At 35.8% G+C, this 25,250-nt stretch overlaps 1 protein-coding gene across 3 annotated transcripts; it reads right to left on the bottom strand.

The window, feature by feature from the left end:
* Positions 1-429: 429 nt before the first annotated feature.
* LOC145159604 (chitinase-like protein 2) lies at positions 430-2,905 on the bottom strand. 3 transcript variants are annotated; one of them, XM_079078618.1, is made up of 4 exons: positions 2,769-2,905; positions 2,030-2,423; positions 1,732-1,891; positions 430-1,099 (listed from the first exon to the last, which is right to left on the bottom strand). In XM_079078618.1, exons 2-4 carry the CDS (start codon positions 2,409-2,411, stop codon positions 682-684), a joined length of 960 nt encoding a protein of 319 aa, XP_078934744.1. In that variant the 5' UTR covers positions 2,412-2,423; positions 2,769-2,905; the 3' UTR covers positions 430-681. The 3 variants fall into 3 exon arrangements, with proteins under 3 accessions (XP_078934744.1, XP_078934745.1, XP_078934743.1); XM_079078619.1 differs by lacking the exon at positions 2,769-2,905 and adding an exon at positions 2,646-2,762; XM_079078617.1 differs by lacking the exon at positions 2,769-2,905 and adding an exon at positions 2,621-2,743.
* Between the last annotated feature and the right edge of the window lie 22,345 nt (positions 2,906-25,250).

Here is a 25,250-nt window from a genome sequence, read left to right as displayed (position 1 = left end):
TCAAAGAATGATTTTGTGAACACGGATCTTACCTTGTCAATCATATTGATGTATGCATGTTTTCTTTTGACTATTTGAAACTTTATAATGAGATTACTATACATAAAGGATTGAAATTTGATATGAAAGATCGTACAATGAAGAAACTTTTTGCATATGTTCTTCTCTATTTTAACATGTATGCATCTCAAAAACAACAATAACACTGAAACACAAGACAACCAAGACTTGTTCATCTCTACTTAAACATGTATTCATCTTAAAAATGACAATAAGGCTTCAACAAAATATTATCGAGAGATAAAGAACGAATTTTCACCATGTTCCACCTTTTTGGTTGGATTGTTGGAACAAGAAATTGCAAGTTTTGTTTCAATCCATTGTGAGGCTAATACACACCAAACACTTGTTCATAAACAGCGTCTAAAATTATTAAAAAGTGCCATGATGATTGGCTTAAACATCATATACTCATATATAACATCGATCTGTGTAGTTCATAAAACAGCAAAATTCACAAACTACATCCATAGAACACATCTAATTAGGGACAAATAAAAATTTCCAATGTTTTATAAACAGAGGGACAACACACAAGCATCACACTATTACGGCTTTTGGAATATGAACCTCACATCAACATCTTTTATAACGAACATCATGCTGACTGTTGAACTCGCCTTACCTTGAAGACGCTTGAGTTGAAGCCGATGGGTTAAAGGGTTTCTGCTCAGCACACGTCAGCACCTCATGGGGCCCACCTTCTTCACGTCCAACACCCATCAAGTCAAGATAATACAAGTAATGGGAAACCACAGTGTTCATGTCATCCACATCGCCTTTTCCACATGTACGATCACCATAAAGGATATTCATTGTGGTACCAAAACCGGGGAATCTTTTGGCTAAAGTATCGTTCTTTGTGGGTTTCCAAGTACCCACAAATGCCTCATGGGCTGAGGGCTGACCCTTCTTCATTGGGGTTACCCACGTGTGAATTGCAGCTTGGAAGGCTAAGGTCGCGTTTTGTTCGATGTATTCAGGGTGGTTCAAAAGATCAACGTTTAGGGCTTCACCAATTTTCCCATAGTTGTATTGCCTGAAATAATAATAATAATAATAATAATAATAATAAAACAGATCCATCTTTTAAAATATGTTTGTTACAAAGGACACGACATCGACAAAAACCGGACTAGACTAGACTGAACTTGATAGTACAAGAAGCTTTCTAGGGCTACCCATTTTAAATGGGACAAAAATTACAATTTTTGTCTTATTGACATTAGTGTTATGTTTGTTACATACGACACAACATGAACCGGACTAGACTAGACTACTGAACTTTAGGACAAGAAACTTTCTAAGGCTACCTTTTTTATATAGGACAAATAACAATTTTTGTCTTATTGACATCAGTGTTATGTTTGTTACATAGGACACGACATGAACTTGACAGGACAAGAAATCTTTTTGTTACATAGGACACGACATGAACTGAACTAGATTAGACTGAACTTGACAAGAAGCTTTCTAGGGCTAACAAAAATGACAATTTTTATCTTATTGACATCAGTTATGTTTGTTACATCCAACACAACATGAAATGGACTAGACTAACTTGACAGGACAAAAAGATTTCTAGGGCTACGGTTTTTATATGGGACAAATAAAAGTTTCAATTTTTGCCTTATAGAGTCAAAACAAGAAAAACATGGGTGTGATTGATACCAATAAATGGGCAAAGCACCACGACCATAGTATCCGGCTCCAGGGGCACAAGGGTAAGTGTACTTGTAGAAATCATCACAATACTCATGGGGAGGACTCATTTCTTTGTTGTAGCATAATCCCCATGCTGTTGGTCCACCGGTTGCCACTCCATATCCACCTTAAAAAATTTAATCAATTAACTTTATATTATTATTATTATTATTATTATTATTATTGTAGTTAATAGAGCAATTATCAAAATAACGAAAATATAATTGTTGAGATTTTAATTAAATCATGGAAAATAAAAGCTTACAAGAAGTTTGACTGCCAACATGGCCAAGAAACGCCGCGATCTCCTTCATCTGAGTAGTCTTGTTGCCGGTTGTACCAAATCCATGCGGCTGATAAAGGGCGGAGGCGGTGATAAAAGACTTGTAATCCCAGAATCCGGCGGCGTGGGCCACCGGAGAGTTTCTTTTTGCAAAGAGCTCCTCAAACTGGTAGGTGTCAAAGTAGTCGGAAATTGTAAGGTTACAGCAATACTCCGACCACCCTTTACATTCCCAACCCTTATCACATACTTTCTTCCCCTTCACCTTCTTCACCAATACTTGTGTTGAAGAATCAGCATTCGCGATCGAAACAATTACAAGCAGTATGCCGATTAGCAAAACACTCGTCTGTTTTGCCTCCATTTTTATCTTGTGCTGAAAAAGAAGACAATAACGAAGAATTAAGACACACCCAGATGCTAATCGAGATCTTTTTGAGGGGTGTTTAGTAAAAAGATTGAAATTTTAAAGAAATGAGAGACACCCGGATGCTAAAATGCACACATGATGTATGAAAACAAAATAAAGACAACTTCTTTTTATTTTAGAATAAAAACATAAATGTTAGACACCTAGATGATGAAAGTAGCAGAATACCCTGGAATAACTCTTGTTTCTTGTTAGAATTTTTAGATGGAAGAAGAGAAAAAGAGAGAGAAAGCTATACACTGGAAAGAAGAGAGGGGTGTGTGTGTGATATAAAGAAGAAGTAAAACTTACAGAAAACGAATGCGTAACTCACTGAGATCAAATGTCGTTTGTTTGATGGAGATGTAATTGAGGTTGTGGGAAGTTGTTGTTTGGATTTTTGCTTGGGCTACAAAGCAAGGAATGTAGGGAAGAGTGTTGGGTGTTAGGTGAATCAATGGAGAAATGGAGTAGATGATGGAATGGACGGTGGAGATTGACGGATCGGAGGTGGGTTGGGTGTATGAATCATGGAAGGTGCTAGATGTTTAAAGTGGAGCCGACTGGATTAGACATGACGCAAACAAATTTTACTAGTAGCTTTGAAGACGATGATGACTCACCAACTACATAAATAAATTGAGAATTTCAAATAGAACTCGTCACCGACACCTCACCTTTTCTTTTATGTTTTCCTAAATTTGGTGAAATAAGTTTTTAAACCTTTTGAATTATGAGGTGTTTGGGATTGTTTTTTTAGATTTTTAAAAGAAATTAATATGTTAAAAAAGTATCTGGATAGCAAAAATAATATTTAATATGTTTCTTATAAGGCTGAGAACTCAAGTTCAAGAAGTTACAGATACTTGGTTTTAAGTCAATAAGTTATATTTAATATGTTTCTTATAAGGCTGAGAACTCAAGTTCAAGAAGTTACAGATACTTCGTTTTAAGTCAATAAGTTATTTTTGAGTTATTTTATATATATAAGTTAGCTAAACATTTAGGTGTTGTTTGATTTTTCAGAGCTAAAAAGTCTGTAATCTGCCGAACATAGCTGCAAACCTCTGTTAGGGATGAGTATAGGCGGGTACCCGTCTCATTTGGCGAGAATCGGAACCGGCGGTTCCTATAAAGTTAGAACCGGAACCGGAACCATTCTAGGTAGTTCTTAAATGTTTGGAACCAGTTCCGGAACCGGCGGTTCCGGTTCCGAGAGCGGGTAACCCCGATTACATTAATTTTGTTAACTTTTGTCGATAAAACCGCAATTTAGTTCGATTCAAATCAAATCAATTCGGACCAAAGACGGACAAAATCGGACCAATATATATTCTAAACCGATCTAAATATAACACACACACACACACACACACACATATATATATATATATATATATATATATATATATATATATATATATATATATATATATATATATATATATATATATATATATATAATCGGTTCCGAAAAAACGAGAACTGGAACCGGAACCGCTTAAGGCGGTTCCATAACTTTAGGAACCGGAACCGGCTTGAGGCAGTTCCAGTTCCAGAACCGGCAGTTCCGAGGCGGTTCCGGTTCCAAAAACGGATACCCTGTTCCGATGCTCATCCCTAACCTCGGGGGTATAAAAGGTTGATTAAACGTCTGTAGTTTGTAAGAAGAATACTATTTGTTTTTTAAAATCTGCAGGCCGTGAAATAAATTGAAACCTAAATAAAATGATTTTTACAATCTAAAATACATTTCAATAATTCTAATATAGCAACATTGAAATTTAATCATACAACCTCCTTATTTTAATATTTATCACAAATTAATTGTCCATTTTATGAAAAAAAAAGTAAGTTAGTAAAATATTTTCATACATTTTGTAATACATTTGATTTTTTTTAAATTAATTTTGTATAATGTTATTAGATAAACATTATTAATTAATTATTAGTAAAGTTTTTAAAAATATGAAACAAAAAAATTATACGAACAAATAACAAGTTTATTTAGCTAAAATCGTTAAATTAACACAATCATACAAAGATTTAGAAAATAAAAAAGAATATATTTTATTTGTAAACTTATTGCAGAGTCTCCACAACAGAAGAATTAAAAATATGAAACCAAAAAATTATGTGAACAAATAACAAGTTTATTAAGCTAAAATCATTAAATTAATACAATTACACATAGATTTAGATAATAAAAAATAATATATTTTATTTGTAAACTTATTGTAGCATATGGTGGTGGTTTGATGGTGTCACACCTCCGAATCGGGACGGCGGAAACGTCCGGGGGCGGGTGACTTCATCTTGTAATATCATAACAATTGAATATGAATGAAACATAGCAATCATCATCATCATACATTAACGATATCAACATGCATTGCTTACATCTTTGTGTTTGTTTACGAATTACATCCAAAATAACATAATGTATGATAATTCAAAAATACAACAAATATCCAAATTTCCTTAGCTTCCCACCTGCTTATTGAGTTCCTGAGAATACAAGTCGTTTTGAAAAGCGTCAACATAGAATGTTGGTGAGTTCATAAGCATGTTTGTAAGAAAACTTTGTAATAGTTTGTAAACTTCCAGAAAATCCAATATTTTCTTGTAAAAATAGTTTGTAAACTTCTAGAAAATCTAATATTTTCTTGTAAAAATAGTTTGTAAGTCTCGTTTCAAATCATGTATAATTGCATATGTATTCCTTGTTTATCTTGTTTGAAAAATATATAGAAAATGATTCCCAGAAAATCCTATATTTTTTGTTATACGAAAGTTGTGGTCTTAAAACCCTAAGACCCGAGTGGAGAAATTCGTTGTGAAATAAACGACACATAGTTTTGTACCTTCTAAAATGACTAGAGTATATGTTATGCGTAAATTTTAAAAGATAGTTGTTATTCTCTATGTGAGTCGTTACAACCATACTAATATGACGAGAGCGTCTGTCTTGACGTTCTTTAGGCGTCGATTTCTAAAGATAATTGTCACCCTAGACTGGCCTGTCTAGCTGTAGCGAGCAGCTCAGGTATGGGGGTGTCACCCCGTATAGATGTATACACAATATCCCGCTCTCCCTCCAGGAGACTCTGCTTATAACTACAGGACTTACGATGTACACTAGGTAGGTACGAGTGAAGGAGTGTCTCGCAAGAGTCTTAACGGAATTTACGCGAATATTGAATTCCATTATTTAACGTTAGAAATAATGTTACGAGTGTATATTTTCGACTACAAATTATAAGTGTCAAAAATAGCCATTATTACCATAAGTGTCAAAAATAGCCCATTTTTACCATTAGTGTCAAAAATAGCCCATTTTTACCATTGTTGTCCAAAATAACCCAATTTTACTAAAATTGTCAATAAAGGCCCAATTTTACTAAAATTGTCAATAAATGCCAAATTTTACTAAAATTGTCAATAAAGGCCCAATTCTACTAAAATTGTCGCATAAGGCCCAATTTTACTAAATGTGTCCATAAATGCCCAATTTTACTAAAATTGTCGCATAAGGCCCAATTTTACCCAAATTGTCATAAGAGGCCCATTTTTACTAAAATGTTTATAAATGGCCCATGTTTACCATAATTTCCATTAACGACCCATTTTTACAAGTTTTAGTAAAAATAATTTTATATATCCAAAATGTTACCATTTTTAGGGTAACTTTCCATATTTTCCATTTTTCAAGTTTTCATGACAAAAATTTGAGTTAACATTTTCTTTGACTTTATGATGATTTTATCACACATTAAAGATAACCTTTTTAAGCATAACAACAAATCATATAAGCTACACAAGATAACTTTGATTTTCCAACAACTTGAGACTTGCACAAAATCTCGAGTTTATGGACCTTTAGCATGAGATCACAACATTTCAACACACATAACACATAAAACATACACATGCAAGCAAGTATACAAATATTTTACACAAGACCTTGACTTGTATCCTCCCCCAAAAGAAAGAAAACTCGAAAAATAGGGGTATGAAGCTCACCTTGGGGCTTTTTTGGTTTTGAAGAGGAAGATGGAGAAGGTTTTCGGCCTAGATTGTTTCCTTGAGGAGATTTTCGAAGTTGAGATGGTTCTAAGAAGCATATTCACGAAAATGAGAGAGTAAGTGAAAGATCTTTAACATAAACTTGGAAAAAATCAAAAGAGTTTGTCATAAACTTACCAAGGGATGAAGCTTTGAAGAAAACTTCTTGAAACACACTAGTAACCCACGATTTTTGAAGAAGGAAATGAGAGAGTTTCTTGAGTTTTTGAGAGAGAATAAGATAAGAGTTTGAGTTTGGAAAATGAAAAGTGGAGAGGGAATGAGGAGGGGATCGGCCGATGAGGGGGAAGGGGGGGTGATAGGGGTTGACCTTAGCTAGAGTTGATGTGAGGGTCTAAGATACATCAAGGAAATCATTGAGTAGTTCTACCCATCGTCGTTGCCTCATGTTAAGTTATGTTTGATCGAAGATGTGCTGGAGGCTCTTAAGATCCGTGAAGACTGTGCACTTCGTACCATAAAGGTGATGGGTTATGAGCAATACATCAATCCTATGGTATACATGCAAACCCTAAAGCTTTGGATCTAGTTTGTCTAATGAACATGCAATAATCATCCAAAGCTCATAAACCCTAGATCTAGCATATAATAATCGATATTATCATGATAAAAGCGTTTAGATATTACCTTGATTGTTATGTAGTAATAACAATCTCAATTCCTCTTTATCTTGACCTTTGAAAGCTTAGCGCCTCAAATGTTGCACCTCTAATGGAGTCACAAACACCATGAGCAACAAGATGACCTAGGAGAAGGAGGAGGAGCACCAAAAACGTCCAAGAACCCTTAGAGATTACTTCACCACGTTTTTGGGGCCTTAGGGGTTCATTATATAGGTAGGCTATTAGGGTTTTCAACTAGGAAACCCTAATTTGACTGCTTAGGCCCTAAGCAGCCCATGGAATCCCTCCTTAGAGGCCTTGGACGAATTCTTATGGGTTTCCCCATAGATTTCGTCCACTCCAACTTCTATGGAGTCCATTAGCCCATTTATGCAACTATCTTATAATAACAACATCAGTCCCCCAAGTTTAATTAATTTCTTTTAGCCAGAAAATTAGTTCTTATTAATTCTTGACTAATATTAATTAAACTATATGATTCCTCTTTTAATATATTATTCATATAATATATTAATAAATCATAATTAATCCTCTTTCTCCTTAATTCATCCTATCAGTTACTATGGTGAAGGCAACCCAAAAGGACCATGCTCACAATCGGGTCAAGTACATACCAAAATAGTTATGGGCTTAGACACATAATCCAACAATATCCCACTTGGATAAGTCTAATAACTATTTTACATATAACTTCGGAACCTGATCAGCAATCGTAGCTTTCAAAAGTTGTTGTCGACTATGATCTTACTAGTAACGCGTCCATTAGATAAGGAATCATATATTCCTCCATTCTAGATATTGTATAGACATAAGACATGGACAATAATCATTCTCTCAGTCTATGTGTTATTTCCCGATTTCCGATTTATGATGACTAACAACAGACTACAATTGAATACATCAACTTAGTCCTGGCTTGGCCAAACACTTAGGCTGTCATCACTAAATCATCGAGGGGCCCACATATATAGCTTTTATCCCACTTTGGGTAAAAGGAACGGATAAACTTCGACTCAAATGCTCACTTGTACCTACTCATCAAATCACACACAACAATATGTTTTATAACACCAAGTTACTGGTGCGTTTACAAATTATCAATGTGCAACCAACTTGTAAAATACAACTCACACGTCTCCGTTTCAAGAATATAAGATATTATCGTCTCACCAATCACTCGTGATAAAATCCATGAAGCGATCCAAGTGAGCGTGGGTTTAATCCAATGCTCAAATCTTATTCATAAGCACTCATGAACGTTGCAGCAAACTTTTGCTATGTCTAATACACTTTAGACAATCTACAAACCAATTCATGACAATCTTCTTTCATACCTACTCCCAAAGTATGAGGGACTGTGGAACGTTCGAATAATCTTATTATTCGGGAAGTCAAAACATGCAAAGTAAAACACAAGAATAATTGAATCCAATATGGCCCCAAACTTTTGAGTATAAATAAAACTCCTTTTATTTAGTCACCATATTGATTACACATTATTCATTGTATAATGTTTCGGGTAATCAACTTATTACTTGAATTATAATGGTTGTCCCATACTCCAATCATGCACAATATGTTTACCTATGGTCCTTACTTTGTGAAACAGATCAACTGAACACATTTCCAATGGTACTCATTTCACAATTCCCAATCCTTATCATTAGTGTAAGAATACCAAATTATTGCCACTATTAGAATATGTTAGATTCTAACATTTTATGCAATTATCCTTTTGTAATCTTATTGCACAAAAGTCACCAAGACTTTGCCAATGAAATTACAAAGTTCTCTATTGGAGATTGCTACAAGGCAATTCCATAGATATGAAGTCTCGCAGTCAATGTACATTCCTTTGAACATCCTTCTTTCATAAAAGTTTCTAATCTAGACATGGATTCTCAATATCCAACTCCGAATATGGAAACATTTCCATATTTTCCATATGAAAACTCATTATTAATAGAATCATATCTAATCATAATAATGTCATTATGGTCCATTCATTACTATACTTCCAACTGCTCACAAGCGACCAATCCTTAGCAAACCTTAGATTGTCCTTGATAGTTGTTTAATTATGTTAGTCAAATCCGGTTCTAGTCCCTTTTCCCTCTTAATGCCCTAGGCATTTGGAAAATTTTAGAACGGTCGAATATTACTGCATATGCAATCGATCCTATACACGAAGCGTATGGGACACGATTCATAATGGAAAAAAAACGTGATACTTTACCAGTTTCATGCTATAATACTGCCATATATAGAATGCCCTATGTTAAACCTTTTCAACATAACATTCATATATGTCTTTTGACTAAATTCAATTAAAATTTCTCGATCTAAGCTTTTAGATGTCGAAACGAAGTATAATATTCTCTCCCTTAATTATAGCAAAACAACTTTTCAACCCCTGCAACTTTGCAAAGTGAACCTTTTGTTTTCTATAATTAATATTGCTAACTTGCAACACTTAAAATAATAATCATGCTCCCACTAACATGATAATTATATCCATACCACTAGCTTTGACACGTATTCAGAAAACATTTGGACTTCTTAGAAAGCAATACTTATTGACTTCCAAAGTTCATATTTCTAATACGATATGCTTCGATAAGCCTTTATCTAAGCTTCTCAACCTCATACACCTTTCCTTAGATAGCTTATATGTGTGTCTAAACAATTTCAGCACTTATAGCAATAAGTCTTAAATGTTTAAATTAATTGCCAAATCTCACAATTCGAACTATGAAGAGGGATGCCGTAATCATAATCGAATTTGAGAATGCAATTTACACAATAGCTAACTCCTTAAAATCTTCCTAGTGAAATCGCTTCCTCACAATCATTTTCATGAAGGAGAGAAACCTTATGACACTTAGATTTTATGGTGTATGTGCTCTTATCCATGTGAATTTGTCATAACCATAATCATAAGACCATGTTTGTGACAAATCCAAACTCTTATGCACAGAACTTGTTTATTCTTCATTTCTTGCCATCAAGGGTCCTACCATTGCTTCCAAGTTATTTAGCAGCTCACCTATACCAGTCAATGTACTTTCATTGAACAATGTGCTTGCCTTTATGCAATCAATTGAGAACTCGTAGAATTCATATGTATAAGTAACTTTACTGGAATGGCATAGAAACAAAAATTGTGTCAACACGATAGGTTACAAACCTCAAGTCGTGTGCTAGTGTTTAATAATAGGTTTACTCTTGATTAGTTCTTGAAACTTTTCAAGATCATTTAGACTCCCATTGACCTCTTGATATATAAGATTCTCTTGTCAAGAAACATTTCTTGACAACCAAATATTCAAGAGTTAGTGTGGATTCTTATCAAGACAAACACTACACACATTGGTCTTAGTTGGTCTTTGTCTTATCCGAGACATCACAATTTACCAATTTCGAACGTGCAAGAGTAAGAAAAACATTTTTCTACTCCACATCTGATGAGTATGTTAAATCTTTTTAAGATGTGTCACTCAAGTCACAATCTTGGAGTATGACTCTAAGACTTGTTTTTGGAACGAAGTATGACTCATCCTTTTGATTTAACCACTTCAACAATTCATGATTCCTCTTCTTAGCCATATTAGTGCACTAAGATTTACTTAGAGGATTAATTGTGATATGGTTTCATAATCAATGAGACGATCATAAAAACATGATACTCAAGTACTCTCCCATCTTTGCAGATTGGAGAAACTTTTATCTTTCTGCCTAATTGATTCTTCTTATTCGTTCTGCCAAACATTGAAACTTTCCCAATGTTTCAGAATTACACTTAATCTTATAAGCATAACCATATTTACTAAACATTTAGTAAAACATGACGAATAGCTTTCATTGTTATTTATGGTGGACTTGAACAACACTCAACATTGTGCACTAGACCCTTTAGTCCTTCACATACTTATGTGAAAAAGGAATTAGTTTTACTTTCCTAAGTACCAAGATTTCCATACATCATACAATATAAGTTGTATGAAACTTGGGCGATGGGAATCTTTCCTTACTTAGAAAATTTTGACACTTACCATAAATAACATAACTAAGAATCACGTCCACTTAATATCGCTTATAATAGAAACACACAAGCATCAATTTTCACAAATGGCATTGCAAGGATATGTATAAATAAGACAAAATTCAAAATTTATTTTATTTATAAAAAGGTGCAGAAAACTTGTCCTTACAACGAAAATTCAAATGAAAACTATGCTATTTCATATTCCTAAGCAATATATCATAACTCTAAAAGTAGCAGCTCCAAAAATCCGATCAACGAATCATGCGATCGAAATCCATTTCTTCGTGATTAGAGTCAACTCGCTCTTTCTTTAAGCTTCCTCTCTTTTCTTCGATCCTACAAAACATCAAAATGCAATCTTATCACATCATGTATTAAGAATCAAAAATAGGAACTTAATAGAGTTAGATAATGGATTTTACCTAAACCAGAGTCATACAGCTTGACTCTCCCATCTTCACGATCCTTCAGATAATTGCGGCAGCTTCATAACCAATGCCCCTTCTCTTGGCAGTAGAAACATATGGACTCTTCTGGAATGGTACACGGGACAATCTCAGACTCAGCCTTTCTCTTGCGTAGAGAAAACTTTTCTGGACTTCCAATGTTGCCATCATCAATGTCCATAGAAGCATGGGAGGTTGACTTACCAGACACATTTGCTAGACCAGTTCGCCAAATCATTGCTGATTCAGCAGCAATAAGCAAATAAGTCAACTCAATGAGGGTCACGTCGTGATCCATCATATAGTACGCTCTAACGAACTCACTATATGATTCGCGAAGTGATTAAAGAACCCAGTCAACAGCCAACTTTTCTGGGAAAAAAAGTACCCATCATTTTCAACTTGTCAATATGTGACTTCATCTCTAAGACGTGTGCACACACAGACTTCCCATCTTCATGTCTTTTTGCCAATAGGGCTTGAGTGATCTTGAACTTTTCAAGCCTTCGAACTTGTGGGTCAGGGAGAACAATTGGAGGAGGTGGAGGTAGTGAAGCATGATTCTCATTTCCATGATCTAGTCGTGGAACATCATCTCAAGTAGAAACCTTTTCCCAACGGAATCAGGAAGACCATAGTTGTTAGACTTTGACATCTACAAAACAGGAGAAATTCAAGTTAGTTGATTGGAATCCTTGATATAACACCCAAATGAAATATCAAGGCTAGGATCCAACACAATATTCTACAACTTGGAAGAGGGATGTCGTAATCCAAATTGCAGAACATTTGAAGGTAGGTAAATGACGATTTACCAATTTCCACCATGAAAAACGAAAAAGGGAATTTAAGTTTTAAATGAATTGAAACTCCTAGATCTTTTGAGATTCACTGAACTTTTCAATGGCATGTTTAAATATCGAGTGTGCCCTTTGTTTGTGGCTGGGATGCCGAGGATCACAAACAAGTTGTGGATAACCATGCAAATATACATGGTGCCCCCAATGTTACAATCACCTAATCGATGTGATGGTTAACCACACACGCTCCATCGATCTATGACAAACATCGAGTCACCCTTTGTCACCTTTGATTAGAGCCCAATTAGTGTGATGGTTAACCACACGCACTCCACTAACGTCTTATCAAGGGTACAAAGTGTAATTTCATGGAATAGCACCAACTCCACATTTTTCCTAAAGTAACTAAGATTTGGGAATTTATAAAAGTGTTTAATTACTTTGTACTTCATTATACTTATAATGGAAGGTTGTGTCCTATCCTACCCGTTCGGCTAACGACCCTCCACTAGTCAAGAGTGCGGTGGGTATGAGTGGATACCCAATGACGGTCATTTTACAGGCCGCTTCCTTAAACACCCCTTAGAGACCAGCTTCGTGAATGAGGTCTACTAACGGTAAGACTGACTCTTTACTCATACATATATAATATTAGACCTTTAATTTTATATATAGTATAAGGGTGTATTTTACACTTTTAAAATACTAGGTGGCCTAATTTAATAAATTATACTTTTAATTTAATTAAATATAAACCACATCATTATGGATTTATTAACTCTCTTTTAATTATACATTTAATTAACTTAATAAAACCATAAGGGTCTAATTTGAACTTTTCAAAAACTAGAGTTTTAGAATTTAATATTTCAAAATTAAACTTGTAATCAAAATTTTAAATTCCAAAACTTGAGGGCAAGTTTTGAAACTTGTCAAAACTATCTAGATCAAACTACAAATAATTCAATTAATCAAATAATTGTTGATTATCTAAAATTCAATTTTTTGCAAGATAATTCAAATCAATTAATTCAAATAAATCAAGTTTATCATATAAGGCAATGATTATCTAATTGATTGACAAATATCTACTATTTTGGCAAGGATAATCACATAATATCAATAAAATTCGGATTCTATCAATAAAAAGCATTTATGGTAATTATCCAACATAAAAAACAGCCAAAATCCTGATTTTCCCTCTGTCCGACACTCCGACTCGTCGAGTTACTCAAAGGACTCGTCGGGTACAGCCAACTCGCCGAGTACCTCTGGGGACTCGCCGAGTCTGTCAGTCAGAGAGCAAAAATTTCGATTTTCAAGCAAGCAATGAACAATTAAGCATCAAATACATCAAACAAACAGCCTACGCTTTGATACCACTGATGGGTTATGAGCACTACATCAATCATATGGTGTACATGAAAACCCTAAAGCTTTGGATCTAGTTTGTCTAATGAACATACAATAATCATCCAAAGCTCATAAACCCTAGATCTAGCATATAATAATCGATATTATCATGTAAAAAGTGTTTAGATATTACCTTGATTGTTATGTAGTAATAACAATCTCAATTCCTCTTGATCTTGACCTTTGAAAGCTTAGTGCCTCAAATGTTGCACCTCTAATGGAGTCACAAACACCATGAGCAACAAGATGACCTAGGAGAAGGAGGAGGAGCACCAAAAACATCCAAGAACCTTTAGAGATTACTTCACCATGTTTTTGGGTCCTTAGGGGTTCCTTATATAGGTAGGCTATTAGGGTTTTCAACTAGGAAACCCTAATTTGACTGTTTAGGCCCTAAGCAGCCCATGGACTCCCTCCTTAGAGGCCTTGGACGAATTCTTATGGGTTTCCCCATAGATTTCGTCCACTCCAACTTCTATGGAGTCCATTAGCCCATTTATGCAACTATCTTATAATTACAACATCAGTCCCCCAAGTTTAATTAATCTCTTTTAGCCACAAAATTAATTCTTATTAATTCTTGACTAATATTAATTAAACAATATGATTTCTCTTTTAATATATTATTCATATAATATATTAATAAATCATAATTAATCCTCTTTCTCCTTAATTCATCCTATCAGTTACTATGGTGAAGGCAACCCAAAAGGACCATGCTCACAATCGGGCAAGTACATACCAAAATAGTTATGGGCTTAGACACCTAATCCAACAAAAGGTAATGCCCCCAGATCTTCAGAGCAAAAACTACTGCTCCCAGTTCGAGGTCGTGCATGGTATAGTTGACCTCGCGGTTCTTAAGTTGTATCGAGGCATAGGAAATGACCTTTCTTCGTTGCATAAGAACGCATCCTATCCCTTGGTTGGACGCATCGCAGTAAACTACAAAATCTTCCGTCTCTTCTGGGAGGGATAGGATTGCGGCGCTGCATAGGGCTCGCTTTAGTGTTTGGAAAGCAGTTTCTTGTTTCTCCTCCCTATTGAAGGTTACACCCTTCTGAGTCAAGGTGGTGAGTGGCTTTGCGATCTTAGAGAAGTTTTGAATGAACCTTCTATAATAGCCAGCGAGGCCTAGAAATTGACGAATTTCAGTTAGAGTTCTTGGCGTCGCCCAGTTTTCGATTTCCTTGATTTTGGAAGGATCTACGTATATTCCTTCCTCGCTGACCACGTGACCTAGGAAATCCACCCTTCAAATCCAGAATTCGCATTTCGAGAACTTCGCATACAACTTCTCTGCCCTTAATGTTTCCAAGACTCTTCGTAAGTGTTGGTTGTTTTCTTCCTTACTTCGGGAGTAGACTAGTATGTCGTCGATGAAAACTATTACAAATTTGTCTAAGTAAGGTCGGCATACATGGTTCATCAGGTCCATAAACACTACGTGTTCATTTGTTAAACCGAAGGGCATTACTACGAATTCATAGTGACCGTAGCGAGTTCTGTATGCGGTCTTAGGAATATCTTCCTCCTGGACTCGCAGCTGGTGGTATCCGGATCTTAGGTCGATCTTTGAGAAGAAACTTCCTCCTTGTAATTGGTCGAAGAGGTCGTCGATTCGAGGTAAAGGGTATCGGTTTTTTATAGTGAGTTTATTTAGTTCCCGGTAGTCTATTCACATGCAGAACGATCCATCCTTCTTCTTTACGAACAAGACTGGTGCTCCCCAAGGCGAGAAGCTCGGTCTGATGAATCCTTTGCTTAGCAGTTCGTTAAGTTGACTGCATAGTTCCTGCATTTCTGTTGGTGCTAAACGGTATGGGGATTTGGCTATGGGGGTAGCTACGGGAATCAAGTCGATTCTGAACTCGACTTGGCATTCAGGTGGGACTCCTAGGAGATCTTCGGGGAATATGTCGGGGAAGTTACAAACTTCGAGGATATCCTTGATGCCTTTTACTTCTTGTTTCTTATCCACCACGTGAGCTAAGAAGGCGTAGTATTCTTTACAAAGATACTTTTGAGCCTTGACGCAAGAAATGATTTGAAGGTTCGTGTCGGGTTTGTCGCCATTAATGACGAGGGTTTCGCTACTTTGGCAGATTAAGGCGAATGGATTTTTTGTAACACAGGATATCAGCATGGTGAGGACTTAACCAATCCATGCCAATGATGACATCGAAACTTTTTATTATGATCGGCATCAGGTTGATTTGGAAAGAGTAGTTGTTTAGAGTGAGGGTACATCCTATGTACATATCGTTAGTGCTCTCTGCCTTTTCGTTTGCCATTTATTCGGTGAATGTGTCTTTTAGTGATTGGGGATTTTGTTTAAGTAAGTGTTTAAATTTATGGCCCACGAAACTTTTCTTCGCACCACTATCGAAAAGTATGCATGCATATGAATTGTTAAGGAGGAACTTAGCGGTAACCACGGTAGGATCATTCACGGCCTCCTCATGCCCTAGTTTTATAACTCTGCCCACACCTACGAAATTCCTTGATTTTGGGCGATCCCTCTTGTAATGCCCTGTTTCACCACATCCGTAGACAGCCTGGCTCACTCCGGCGTTAGTGGTTTGAGTGGTTTGTTGTACCGGAGTTCTACAGAAAGGGGCTGTGTGCCCCTTCTTGTTGCAATTTTTGCAATACATTTCTCGACATGCCCCGGTGTGATGGAAGTTACATTGGTTACACTTCGGGAGGGTTCCAGCATATGGTTTGGTGGGTGCTGGAGTGGCAGGAACAGTAGCAGCATGAACTGCCACAGTTTGTTGCTTCTTTGTGGGCTCTTGTGACGAATGGCCCTTCCTTTTGTTCTAGAATTTCTTTTTGTTGACAATTTCTTTGGGTTGTTCGGGAATGGCTGTCATGAAGCCCTGGCGGACTCCATGATCCACCAGTGTTTGTGCCTGGCATTTGACACTGTCAAAAGTAAGTGTGTTTGCAGCTATCACGTTTCCTTGGATCTGGGGAGATAGTCCCCAAATGTATCGCTCCACCTTTTTACTCTCCGGGGTGAGCATCCCGGGACATAGCACTGCTAGATCGCTAAATCAGGCAGTGTAGGCTGAAATGTCGGAGTCCTTCATCGTCAGTATCCAAAGTTCTTGCTCTAACTTTTTCATTTCGCCCCTCAGGCAGTATTCTACTAGCATCATAATTTTTAAGTCTTCCTAGCTCATGGCGTTGGCTACTAGGAGAGTCAATGATTTGTCATAACCATTCCACCAAGAAAGGGCTCTATCCATGAATGAGCATGCTGCAAATTTGACCTTGCTAGCTTCAGGGCATGCGTAAATTTCGAACACCGATTCTGTCTTTTCGAACCAGCGTGTTAGAGAAATGACACCCTCGGTGCCATCAAAAGACTTAGGTTTACAATTTATGAAGTATTTATAGGAACATTCCCTCGGATGCCCCTGACTATCTCCCTGGCTAGCGTTGTTGGTACCGCCTCCTGACCCACTGGTGCCATTTGTGCTGATTTGTGCTATGGAGGCTGCCACAGCGGCTGTTACAGTAGCTTGGAAAATAGCAGTGTCCATCTGCTGAGGTGGTGGCGGTGGCGGAGTTGGTGGTGTGTTGGTTACACGCCTGTTTGATTTACGTGGTGGCATCTTTCTGCCATAAGGTTTAAGAGTGGAATAATGATAAGTCTTTTATAATGGCTAAGAATCAAGCATTATCAAAACAAAGTGTCTTAACTATTTAGTTATGCTGACTGCATAAGAATAGCAGTAAAAGACACATGAAGGGTCTAGTTGTATTGTTCTATAGTGTCATAAAATACTCCTATAGTATTTTAACTTTATGTTCTGATCTAGTGTGTCTTGGTATGTAGTGTTGGTAAGTTTTAGATTCGTTGTTCACCACGACTATTCCCAAACACATGTTGGTCGTATCTCAAATAAATATAGTTGAGCACTCTATATTTATCCCAGATATGATTACATAACTGTTTAGGCTTAACCGCAGCGTCCAACTTATCTAAATACTTTTATATGGTTTTTACTGTGATACTATTTCTGGTATGTATGCATGTATGTATACTTCTTATAAAATACTTATATTTTAAAAGTATACTTTTAGTCAAAGCATTTCATCCCCACTGTATTTATAGTTGTATATCTTATGTGGTTTGATATATTTAGTTCACTATAAACAATGCTCTGATACCAATCTGTCACACCCCTGAACCGAGTAAACGGCAGAAATGTCCGGGGGCGGATGCCGTCATGTACAGTATCACAACATTGTATTGATAATTTAATATTTACATTGTATTTGAATCACTGTTTGACTCCAAAAGCGTACAACAAAAATATAAGACGTAACAATACTAAGCTCCGTCTTCACCAAAACTTGGGTGGGTAGTTGTCTACTGATTTCCTGAGAATACAAGTGGTTTTGAAAAGAGAGTGTCAACAATTAATTTGGTGAGTTCATAAGTATTTTGTATGAGAAATAAGTGTCTTTGTTCCTTGAAAATGATAATATGTTCTTCCAGAAAATCCAATATTTTCTTAAGATGTAATGTAGTCTTAAATGTTCAAAGACTAAAATGTATAAGTATTGTTGTACTTTGTGTTGGAAAATTTAGTATAAATATTTATATTTTTACTAACTTTGGACATATATAAATATATACATATGTTGTATATATAACTAACTCTAAGCGGGTTTGTGTTTTCCTCCACGAGGACTTCAAAACGATATATTATATGTCCAAAATAGAGTATATGTGAATGAGATATCGATACTCAAAGATGGGTATTTGAGAATAAATTTAGCAAAAAGAGAGGAATGTGGGAATGATTCCCACATTGGTAGAAAGACCAAACCAAATAAGGTTTATAAGCTTGAATGCATGAAAGGCTTACAAGCTTGTGTCTAAGGTTATGCTACAATTCCTACCCGCGCGCAGGGGGGGTGCAAATCTTGGATTCCGTAGACCAAAAACACCGAACTCGTGCATGGGCGCGACCTGCGGACACGAATGCAGCTCCGAAAACTCGAGCGCGCGCTACCCTCGTTTTTGCTAAATTTGACAGTTTTGGTCCCTATTTTGAATTCTGTAACGGATGCATTAATTGCGTAATTAATAATTAATGACATTTAATGGCATTACAGTTCAACTATAAAAGAAGACCATTTTGTCTCATTCAAAGACACGAATGAAAACACTCTTCTTCTTCCTCCTTCTCTGTACTCCTGCTTCCGACGATTCTTTCAGGCAAGTGGTAATATCGGGCAGTACACAATACTGCTAAGGTTGTTGTACCCTGGGAACAGACGGTGAATCTGTTTAAGGATGTTTAAGAGTCACTTCTTTAAAAGTGTTATTAAAGAATAAGAGGTTACATAAAAGTGAAGAGTCTTCATTTTAATGGACCATTAAACTCATAAGTTATGAAATGAAAGGTTTTAAATAGTTTCAAAACTTTCCCTCAAGTTTTGGAATTTGTAAAGTCTCACACACATTAATGCTTTAATTCCAAACTCTACAATTTTAAAAGTTAAAATTCAAACTTTATGGACTTCATTAAATTAATTAAAGTGTTTAATTAAAAGAGTTAATAATTCCATAAAGACATGGTTTAAGTTTAATTAAATTAAGAGTATAGTTTAATTAATAGATTAAACCACCAAGTATTTTAAATGTTTAAAATACACCCTTATATTATTATTATAATTTTAATTATATAGATATGTATAAGATAAAGTCAATCTTACCGTTAGTAGGCCTCATTCACGAAACCGGTCTATAAGGGGGGTATAAGGTTACTGCCTATAAAATGGCAGTTTAATGGGTGTCCACTCTCACCCACCGCTTCCTTGACTGGTGGAGGGTCGTTAGCCGAACGGGTAGGAAAGGACTATAATTCTCCCTTCATTAAAAGTATAATGATAAATACTAAGTAACTAAACACTTATTAATTCCCAATCTTAGTTACTTAGGAAAATGTGAAATAGGTGCTAACCCATGAAATTACACTTTGTACCTTACCAAGTCGTTAGTGGAGCGTGTGTGGTTAACCGGCACACTAATAAGGACTAGTAAGAGTGGCAAAGGCTAACTTGACTTTATTATAGATCGGTGGAGCGTGTGTGGTTAACCGGCACATCGATTAGGTGATAAAGTTAAGGGTACCAAGTCAATTTGTATGGTTATTCACACCTTGTTTGTGATCCTCGGCATCTCAGTCACAAACTTGAGAGGGCACAATCGAGATTCAAACATGCCATTGAAAGTTCAATGTATCTCAAAAGATCTAGGAGTTTCAAATCCAATTAAAACTTAATTATATTTCATTTTTCATGGTGGAAATTGGTAAATCGTCATTTACCTACCTTCAACTATTTTATAATTTGGATTACCGCATCCCTCTTCCAGCTATAAATAGGTTGTTGGATCCTAGCCTTAATATTTCATATTGGGTGTTATATTAAGGACTTTAAATCAACTAACTTGAATTTCTCCCTTATAGATGTCTCCTTTAGACAGTTATGGTCTTCCCAAATCTTCAGGAACAAGCTTCCTAATGAAGATGATATCCCAAATGGCAACCAAGGTGAAAGATCAATCCCTTTGTTGTGCATTAGTGGGACTGGAAATCATACTTCACTTCCTCCACCTCCTCCAATAAATCTCCCTATCCCACAAGTTTCAAGACTTGATAAGTTCTAAGTCACTCAATCCCTATTGGCAAACAAAGTCTATATGTGCTTAGGTCTTGGAGATTAAGTCACATATTGACAAGCCGGGAGAGTCGGGTGTCGAAGCTCGAGGTAGCTGGCTGTTGACTTGGTTCTTCAGTCACTCCCTGATGACAGATCACGACATGACCCTTTAATGATCTTATCTATTTGCTTGGTGCTGCTGAATCAGCAATGATTTGGAACACTGGTAAAGCAAATTTGATTTGAAGATCGACTTCCCAAAACTTCATGGACATTGACAATGGTGACACTGGAAATCCAGAAAAACTTTCTCTTCCCAATAGAAAGGGATCGGCCATAGTCAACTCGGTTGACCAAATGGTAAAGAGAAAGGCTAAGTCTGAGATAGTCCCATGTACCATTCCCAAAGAGTCCATATGTGCCTATTGCCAAAGGAAAGGGGCATTGGTTGCGAAACTGCCGAATTTACCTGAAACCTTATAAGGATGGTAAAGTCAAAAGTTTGACTCTACTTCAGGTAAAGTCCGTTATCTAACTCTATTAAGTCTCTTTTGGAGATTCTTAATACATGATGTAATGTAATTACATTTTGATGTTTTTGAAGAATCAAAGGAAGCTTAAAGAAAAAGTGTGCTGATTCTGATCGCATGGTTCGATGACCAGAATTTTGAGCCACTGCATAAGAGTTATGAGATATTGCTTAGGAATAGATAACAACAAAGTTTTCATATGAATTTGCATTGTAAGGATAAGTTTTTCCGCAAGTTTTAAAATAAAAGAAAAGTTTTGATTTTATTTATTTTAAGTATCCTTACAAAGGCATTTGTGAAAAATTGTTGTTTATATGTTTCCATTGATAAGCAATATTGGAAAAAATGAATTTGATTCTTTCGTTTGTGGTAGTGTCATAATTTATCAAATAAGGAAAGATTCTCATCACCCAAGTTTCAGTTGGATAGAAACTTGGAATCATGCAAGTTGTATTGTGTGACGAATGAGATTTTTCATCTTTGGTAAATTAAGACTAATTCCTTGTTCACATTCGCATGTGAGTCAAGCGAAGGACTAAAGGATCGGGTACATTAGGTTGTGCACTAGTCAGGTCCACCACAAAGGTTGGTAAGATTATTCGTTATGATTTACTAAAGTTTAGTAAATATGATTATGCTTACAAGATTAAGTGTAATTCTGAAACATTGGAAAAGTTTCAATATATGGCAGAATGAATAAGAAGAATCAAATAAGGAAGAAAGATAAAAGTTTCTCCAATCTGAAGAGATGGGAGAGTACTTGTGTATCTTGTTTTATGATTATCTTAGTGATTATGGAATCATATCACAATTGATCCTCTAAGGACACCTTAGTGCATTTGTTTGCCTAAGGAGAGGAATCGTGAATTGTTGAAATGGTTAAATCAAAAGATAAATCATACTTCGTTCGAAAAACAAATCCCGGAGTTATACTCCAAGATTGTAACTTGAGTGACATAGTCTTTAGAAGGTTTAAAACACTTGTCAAATGTAGAGTAAAATGTTTTCTTACTCTTGTACATTTGAAATTGGTAAGTTGTGATGTTTTGGATAAAACAAAGACCAACTAAGGCCAATTGTGTGAAGTGTTTGTAAAAGAATCCGCACTATCTCTTGAACATTGGGCAAGAGAGTCTTATATGTTAAGAGGACAGTGGGAGTTTAAAAGATCATGAAATAGTTTCAAGAACTAATCAAGAAGTTTTGTTAATCACTAGCCCACGACTTGAGGTTTGTAACCTATCGTGTTGACATATTCTTATTTCTGTGTCTATTCCAGTTAAAAGTTGACTATGCTTGTGAGTTCTATGAGTTCTCAATTGTTTGCATAACAACCTGGAAGCAATGGTAGGCCCTTGTGCTGCCGGGTGGCAAGAAATTAAGATTGAACAAGTTCAGTCCATATGTGTTTGGATTTGCCACTAACCTTGTCTTGTGATTATGGTTATGACAAATTCACATGGATAGGAACACTTACACCATAAAATCTAAGTGTCATAAGGTTTCTCTCCGATTCATGAAAATGATGGTGAGGAAACTCTTTCACTAAGTAGATTTTGAGTAGATAGCAATTTTAAGAATGACAAAAGGTCTAAACATTATGATTACGGCATCCCTCTTCATAATTGTTTAGACACACAAGTGAGCTATCTAAGGAAAGATGTATGATTTTGATAAAGTCTTATCAAAGCAATTGCGTATCAGAAATCTGAACTTTGGTAAGAAAGTCAATAAAGTATTGATTTCTAAAAGTCCAGCTGATCTCTGGATACATGTCAAAGCTAGTGGGAGCATAAGTGTTATGCTAGTAAGATAATAATCATTATGCTAGTGGGAGCATGATGATTATGTTGCAAGTTAGCAATGTTAATTATAGAAAACAAAAGTTTCAATTCGCTTTGAAAAGTTGTTTTGCTATAATTAAGGGAGAGGATTTTATACTTCATTCCAATTCTACAAGCTTAGATTGAGATTTTAATCTACTTTAGTCAAGGATATATAAGAATGTTATGTTGGAATGGTTCAACATAAGGAAATTCTATATATGTTGCGTTCTCAAAATTCGATTATGATTACGGCATACCTCTTCATAGTTCGAATTGTGAGAATATGACAAATAAAAATTGATAGCATGAATCGTGTCCTATATGCTTCGGGTATAGGATCGATTACATGAGCTATAATAATTATCCTTTCAAAATTTTCCTAATGCTTAGGGCATTAAGAGGGGAAAAGGGATTAGAACTGGATATGACTAAAATGATTAAGCAATTGTCGAGAACAATTTGAGGTTTACCAAAGATTGGTTACTCATGGATAATTGGAAGTATAGAGTAAGGACCATATTGACATATTTTGAAAAGAGGCAACTCTTGTTCAAAAATGATGGTCAAAATGGGAATGTGGAATTGTTTCCATAGGTGGAAGTTATTCTTTGAATCTGTGTAAGATTAAAGAACTTAATGCAAAGAAGGATGTTCAAAGGAATGTACTTTGAATTTGAGATCATTTCCATGGAATTGATCTCCATTGGAATTCTTTGAAATGTTTGTTGCCAAGTCTTTGTGACTTTTGGGTATAGTCATTACAAGAGGATCATTGCATATAAGTTTAGAATCTAACATATTACAGTAAATGACAAGAGGATTGGGATTGTGAAATGAGCATCATTGAAATATTGTCAATCGATCTGTTTCACAAAGAGAGGACCACATGTAAACATAGTGTGCATACTTGGAGTATGGCATAGCTATTGTTTGGACGAACATAGTGTGCATGCTTGGAGCATGGCATGACTATTGTTTCAATTCAAGTATTAAGTTGATTAATCGAAACATGAATAATGAGTAATCAATATGGTGCTTAGATAAAAGGTGTTTTTTATTTACACTCAAAGTGTTGGGACCATATAGGATTAGTATTATTCTTGTGTTTCACTTTGCATGTTTTGACTTCCAGAATAACTAGGTCATTCTTCCCGACTGACTAAGTTATTCAAACCATCCACAGTCGGTCATATGTTGGAAGTAGATATGAATCAAGACTGTCATGAATTTGGCTTGTATGATTTGTCTAATGTGCATTAGACATAGCAGTGGTTGCTACAACATTCATGAGTGCTCATAGGTTCTGAGTATTGGATTCAACCCATGCTCATTTGAATCACTTCATGGATTTTATCACGAGTGAATCATGAGACGATAATATCTTATATTCTTCAAACCTAGAGATATGAGTTGTTGACTATGAGTTGGTTATACATTGATTGCACGAAAACGCATTGGTAACTCGATGTTATAAAACGTGCCTTTGTGTATGATTCAACAAGTAGTCAGTACAAGCATATGAGTCGAAGTTTATCCATTCCTTTTACCCTCAAAGGGATAAAAGCGATATTTGTGGGCCCCTCGATGATTTAGTGATGACAAAATGTAAGTGCTCGGCCGGGCCTAGACTGATTTGATTTGTTCAATTAGTCAGTCGTCATAAATCGGAAATCGGGAAACAACAGATGGACAGAGAGAATGATTATAATCCATGTCTCAGTCCATATGATATCTAGAATGGAGGAATATATGATCACTTATCTAATGGACGCGTCATTGATTTGTTCAGAGTTCGGCAGCAGCTTTTAAGAGCTACGATTGCTGGTCAGGTTGTGAAGGCGTACTTGCAATAATAGTTATTAGACTTATCCAAGTGGGAGACTGTTGGATTAGTGTCTAAGTCCATAACTATAATTGGTATATACTTGACCCGACCCGGCATGGTCCATTTGGGTTGCATGGCATCATGCATTTGGATAGACTAAAATGAGAGAAATAACACTTAAGGTTTATTAATATATTATAAGTTCTAATATATTAATAAGATTATTTAATTAGTATTGATCGAGAATTAATCTAGAATTAATTAAGTGATCAAAAGAAGACTAATTAAATATATGGGTTGATTGTGTAAATCATCCATACTTATATAGTGGGCTAATGCTCCATGGATTATCAAGTTGGGCTAAAACCCATAGGATGCTCCATGGATGCTCCATGGTGTATTTGAACCCATGGATCCATGGAAATGGAAAGCCATGACAATTAGGGTTTACCCTAATTGTGACTAATTATATAATGATCTTATTATTGAAGAAATCGGTCACTAGAGATACAA

The sequence above is a fragment of the Lactuca virosa genome, chromosome 2 (assembly GCF_052849685.1).
Source record: "Lactuca virosa cultivar CGN04683 chromosome 2, Lactuca_virosa_CGN04683_v6, whole genome shotgun sequence".
NCBI classification, from domain to species: Eukaryota; Viridiplantae; Streptophyta; class Magnoliopsida; order Asterales; family Asteraceae; genus Lactuca; species Lactuca virosa.
Note: the sequence above shows the minus strand (reverse complement) of the source record. Positions and strands in the feature narration are given on the sequence as shown.